The following is a 5421-nucleotide window of genomic DNA, read 5'->3' as shown; positions in this document are numbered from 1 at the left end:
TACCTGAGCATCGTTTCTGACCATGTCCATCCCTTTATGGCCACCATGTACCCATCCTCTGATGGCTACTTCCAGCAGGATAATGCACCGTGTCACAAAGCTCCAATCATTTCAAACATGACAATGAGTTCACTGTACTAAAATGGCCCCCACAGTCACCAGATCTCAACCCAATAGAGCATCTTTGGGATGTGGTGGAACGGGAGCTTCGTGCCCTGGATGTGCATCCCACAAATCTCCATCAACTGCAAGATGCTATCCATCAATATGGGCCAACATTTCTAAAGAATGCTTTCAGCACCTTGTTGAATCAATGCCACGTAGAATTAAGGCAGTTCTGAAGGTGAAAGGGGGTCAAACACAGTATTAGTATGGTGTTCCTAATAATCCTTTAGGTGAGTGTATTTGTCCGTTTACTGCAGTCGTCTGAACCCTAAATAAACATTTAGCTGTGATTTTAATTGCAATAAACAGATCGAACTGAAGCCGAAATAACAACATCACGATGCTGATTTGTCAAACATATGAATTCATGCTTTGTCAGGTCAGTCTGCAAGATGACAAGCAAACATCTTTTAAAATGCTTGTTTTCGAAATGGCGTTTGGATCGATCAGGGCTGATCTGTATGCTAACTTGTTTCATAGTAAAGTACAACGATAGCTGGGTCAGACACATATTTTCAGATCTTACCAGGTGGTTCAGCTTCCTCGCTTCTGTTTCTCCTGCTGTGTCCGGCCTCTCCGTAAATCTGAAGTAGTGTCACGGAGCTCTGGGCGTCCGCTGACGGCTGCAGTAACGACAGTGGAGGTCGGAAAATCGGTTTGCTGCAAACAGGTTAAATGCACTTTTTAATCCCCAGACTTTTAGTTTAAAAGTTCATTTAGTTAGTTAAAAAATTTACTCTAAGCTCCTCCCGCCGGTAAATGGCGAGCAGAGGCTCTCTGAGAGCAATATCACAATCAGCTCGCATATATTTTAAAATTAATTGAGAGAGGGGAATTGGTAAAAATGTGAGAGAGAACTAAAATGTGTAAAAACACAGATATGGTCCTGTGAGCTGAGGTTATTCTCCAAATCTATAACAAACACTGTTTTAAAAAAGTTCACGTTCCAGATTTAGACTTGATCAGAATTGAGGATGGAGCTTTAATTGAAACCTTTTCCACATGTCTTTGCCACAGGTGTCACTTTTTGAAGTGGCTGATTTTGTCCCCGTCACTTTTTAAAAGCTTAATTTGTTAAAATGTTCTGAAAAATAGCAACAAGAAATGTTAACTAATGAATGAAAATGCTTTCGTGCTGCTGATTTCTTATTATATATTTACAGTTATATTTTTATATTTTGAATTGTCACCTGCTGCCTGAATTTTGTGTTTCCCTTCATTTAAATAAAAAATAAATCGGTGCATAAACTTTCTCCAGAATGCAGGAAATTATGTGTTTGATGCTCAAAATCTTCAGACCCCAGATATCTTCAAAATAGTGTTAACATATCGTCTCGTTCTTGTGAACCCAGTCTTGTGCATCACACCCCTAATCTGAGCCCTTATATCCCCTCCACTTTTCAACACAGTGACGTCGTTTTTAATATATTTATGAAAAATTAACTTCAGATAAAGTCCACCTATTTTTATTTAAACGGATTACAGATGTTTTATGAATCAACTCCTGCAGACCCACTGGTGCATAAATGTAGATGTAGTTTTGTTTGTATTTATTTTATTTTATTTATTTTTGTCAGCCATTTTAAAATTTAGTCTCAGTCCTGTGTCAAAAGTCCTCGTTAGTTTTTGTCATATTTAGTCCACTGTGTACTATTTTTTTAAAATCAAGTTTTAGTTGACTAAAGATCTGGGTATTTTAATCTGATGTTACTCAAAAGAAAATCAAAAGTATTTTAGTCTAGTTTTAGTCATTAACTATCATTTTAGTCTTGTCTAACTCGTTAGCATAATTTAGATTAGCAATCTGCTCGAACCAAAATAGAGATATTTATCATTTTAGTCTTTAGTTCAATCATCTCACATATAGATAAAATGTTTAGTAAAATTTGAGCGTTAGCTTTGTTCTCATTTTTATTGCAACGGAGACGTTAACTCAGTTCCCGGTGGTCAGCCTCGATGTGCCGCTTCAAGTTCGTGGTGTTTTTTTCAAACATCTCATAACCACGTTGCCGTCCGATATAATCAGGCACTCTGTGTTTTTGTTTGAAATGCGACCAAATATCTAAAAATCTCTTTCTCCCTAGCATGTTGTGTTCGCATCCTCCACAGTAACGTTTTCCTCGTGCACCAGGCGTCGCCCCCCCGGTCGGCCGGCGTTCAAAGCACAGGAAGAAAAAAAAAAAAAGCTGCTGAATGAACAAAGTGAAAATTTAGAGGGAGAAAATAAGGCCTGTAATATTTTGTCTCCTCATTATACTGACAAAAAGAAAGAGAGACTTTATTAACGTTTTTATTTTGTGGATCACATTTTGGTCTCGTCATTTTTCGTCAACAATATTAGTTAATATAGTCACAGTCAGCGTTTAAGGACATCGTCGCCGTCTTGTCATCGTCTGGGGGGAAAAAAGGTCGTATATACTTCGTTTAGATTCGTCTGACGACAGTAACACTAGTCTGAATAATCCCACGAAGGATGGATCATATAAAAAATGACCAGACATTATTTTGTTATTTTGTTAAATGAACTGCACATTATTTAGTGTTCTCTGACTTAATACTGCTGGTTTCAGCAGATGATGTCTGTTCTAATAAAAGTTCCCCAGATGATGGGGTGTTTCACTTCCTGCCGCCACAGGTGGGAAATAGCTGCAGGGTAAACGCGCACACACACACACACACACACACACACACACACACACACACACACACACACACACACTCACACACACTCTGTTAGTGGTTTTGTGTAAAACTAAACTTCCTCTCTCGCCCACAGATCCTCAGAGGAAAGGAAGACGGTCTGAGCGGCTTTCTGGACCCCATGAACTTTGGAGACAGCTCGTGAGTGTCGGCCGTCATCTTACTCTGTTTTGTGAATTGATCGTGAGGTCGTAAATAAAGAATGAAGAACAATCTGTGGAGAATAGAGGAAGAGTTTATTATCAAAAGTCGGGTATTAATTTCCTTCAACCTCAACAGTTCACCGCATGTTTTGTACCAAAAATCTTTTCCGACTCTTAAAGAGCAACAAAAACAAACATTCAAAAATTCAGAAAGTGGATTTGAACGTTACATCATCCATTTGTTTTTGGGGCGTTCAAGTGCACAAAATAGAAACATTCTGGTTTTAATAATCACTATAAAAGGATCAATTATCAGTAGATGTTTTAAAATAACTGAACATGTTTTAAGGTATTACCAGCTTCTAGGGATGCACCAAATGTTCTGCCAGAAAAAGCACTTTCAGTGTTCGGCCTAATGAGTCAAAAGACCATGCCAACAATCATGTTGACACGTCGGCAGTGTGGAAGCATTTTAAAGTGTTCTGCTGAACTGTCTCCCAGCACATCCGCTCCATCTGTGGCTGACTTCTTAGAAAAGAACCTCTTTCAGTGTTTCTGTCACTCGTCTGTGAGAAGGAGATTAAACTAGCCGCACCTAAATGTGGAGTGCACAGGTATTCCAGCCTTTACGGTAAGTGAAGCGGCCCAGAGCGAGCTGACAGGCAGGTTAGAGACTTTATCCTGTCAGTTTGTCTCTTTAGTATGAAGAGAGGCTGTGAAGTCTTCATGTTACGCCGGACGAGAACCACATACAACATTATTTATCAAACCGGGTCGGACTGGATGGATTTAGCGCGACGAGGAAACACATGTGACAACGTCCGGTTTTCAAAATAAGGCGTCTGTACAGGATGGAAATAAGATTAACTGGATTATATTCACAGACAGTATAAAACATATTACATGTGTCCATTAAAAGTAAACGGACTCATGTAATTTACTCTACTGGAGCCTCTTGGGCCCCGGACCCCCCCACCATAGTCTCTGCACATCCTGCAGGAAAACCTGAGGAAAAAGGACATTTTGACTGTTTAATTCATGCAGTGGTGAAATAAATGGAAAAAATGTGAATTTACTTTTTCGGTATTCGGTTTAAAATTTTTTCATTATATTTGGCTTCGGCCAACAACTTTCATTTCGGTGCATCACTATCAGCTCCATGTACTGAAAGTATCCGTTGTGGATGTACACAAGTGTTATCAGCTTTGTGTACTTAATGTATCAGCAGTAAAAGTTGAATAGTATCATCAGCTTTAATGTATTTAAAGTATCCGTAGTAAAAGTACACAAGTATTATCAGCTCTGTGTACGTAAAAATCAACTTTGTGTACTTTCATTATCGGTACCTTCCCCATTTTTAAACTACTACTCTAACTCTATTTAACTCAACACATCTCTGTGTAACTAACCTGTACTCTGAGTTGAGTAGTACTCTGTTGTAATCACTCTAACTGGCTCTACTTTATTCTATGTTTATCTTCTCTACACCTAACAGCTCTTTTTAACTTTTCTCTTTTCTATAAGTATCATATAACCTCACCGTCTTACCGTCCTTTCTTTGTCTTACTCTACTGTCCTGCACCCACAGTTTGTCTCTCAACCGGGTGTATGAGGAACATGTTCTGGCCACCGGCGGTCTGGATGAGAGGATCTTCACGGGTGAGGGGGCGAGCGAGGACATCGGCACCCCGGGGCCCTGCCTGTGTGAGGGGTCGGAGCACCAGGACAGCGCCGCCTACAGGCTTCACACCAACCTCACGGTGAGGAAACAAACTTATGTTTTACTCTATTTGCATCTTTTTAAGCTGGAGTCCCAGACTGATTGAAGCCCTTGCCAAATAAAGTCTTGCCCCGCCTGGTAAATCGCTCTGTATTTGCAGTGTACCGGATTTTTTTGACCCAGCTGCAATGTGGTTTTTGTTTGTTCCTCTGCACGGCTTCAAAGGCCACTGGAAGGGTTTCGGGAGCGGAGCGTTTTGCTTGTTGATGGCTACTTGATTAAATGGTTTCTTTTTTTTTGTCAGTTTTAATTTTTTTTTTTTTTTTTATTGATATACATTCAGGAGTCTGCACAGGGTGTTTTATTTTGAAAATGTAACCGGATTCTCTTTGCTGTTTCTGTGTTTGACTTCCTGCTCGGGTCATCTGCTCTGTGCAAGCAAGGAACTTCAAGGTCTGAAAAGCCAACGCGGAAGTAACTTAAACCTGCGTCCTCTCCAGCAGCCAGCAGGGGGCGACTTAAACCTGCGTCCTCTCTAGCAGCCAGCAGGGGGCACCTTAAACCTGCGTCCTCTCTAGCGGCCAGCAGGGGGCACCTTAAACCTGCGTCCTCTCTAGCGGCCAGCAGGGGGCACCTTAAACCTGCGTCCTCTCTAGCGGCCAGCAGGGGGCGACTTAAACCTGCGTCCTCTCT

The 5421-nt window shown here is 40.7% G+C and overlaps 1 protein-coding gene across 4 annotated transcripts in view; it reads left to right on the top strand.

The window, feature by feature from the left end:
- rbl2 (retinoblastoma-like 2 (p130)) overlaps positions 1-5421 on the top strand; it is a 46028-nt gene that overhangs the window by 23041 nt on the left and 17566 nt on the right. For all 4 annotated transcript variants that reach the window (XM_046037086.1, XM_046037085.1, XM_046037089.1 and 1 more), the window contains 2 exons: positions 2942-3006; positions 4597-4768. In XM_046037086.1, the coding sequence (XP_045893042.1) occupies positions 2942-3006; positions 4597-4768 (237 nt within the window). The remainder of the gene's footprint in view (positions 1-2941; positions 3007-4596; positions 4769-5421) is intronic.

The sequence above is a fragment of the Micropterus dolomieu genome, linkage group LG22 (genome assembly GCF_021292245.1).
Source record: "Micropterus dolomieu isolate WLL.071019.BEF.003 ecotype Adirondacks linkage group LG22, ASM2129224v1, whole genome shotgun sequence".
In the NCBI taxonomy this organism is placed as follows: domain Eukaryota; kingdom Metazoa; phylum Chordata; class Actinopteri; order Centrarchiformes; family Centrarchidae; genus Micropterus; species Micropterus dolomieu.
This window is presented reverse-complemented; position numbering and strand designations above follow the sequence as displayed.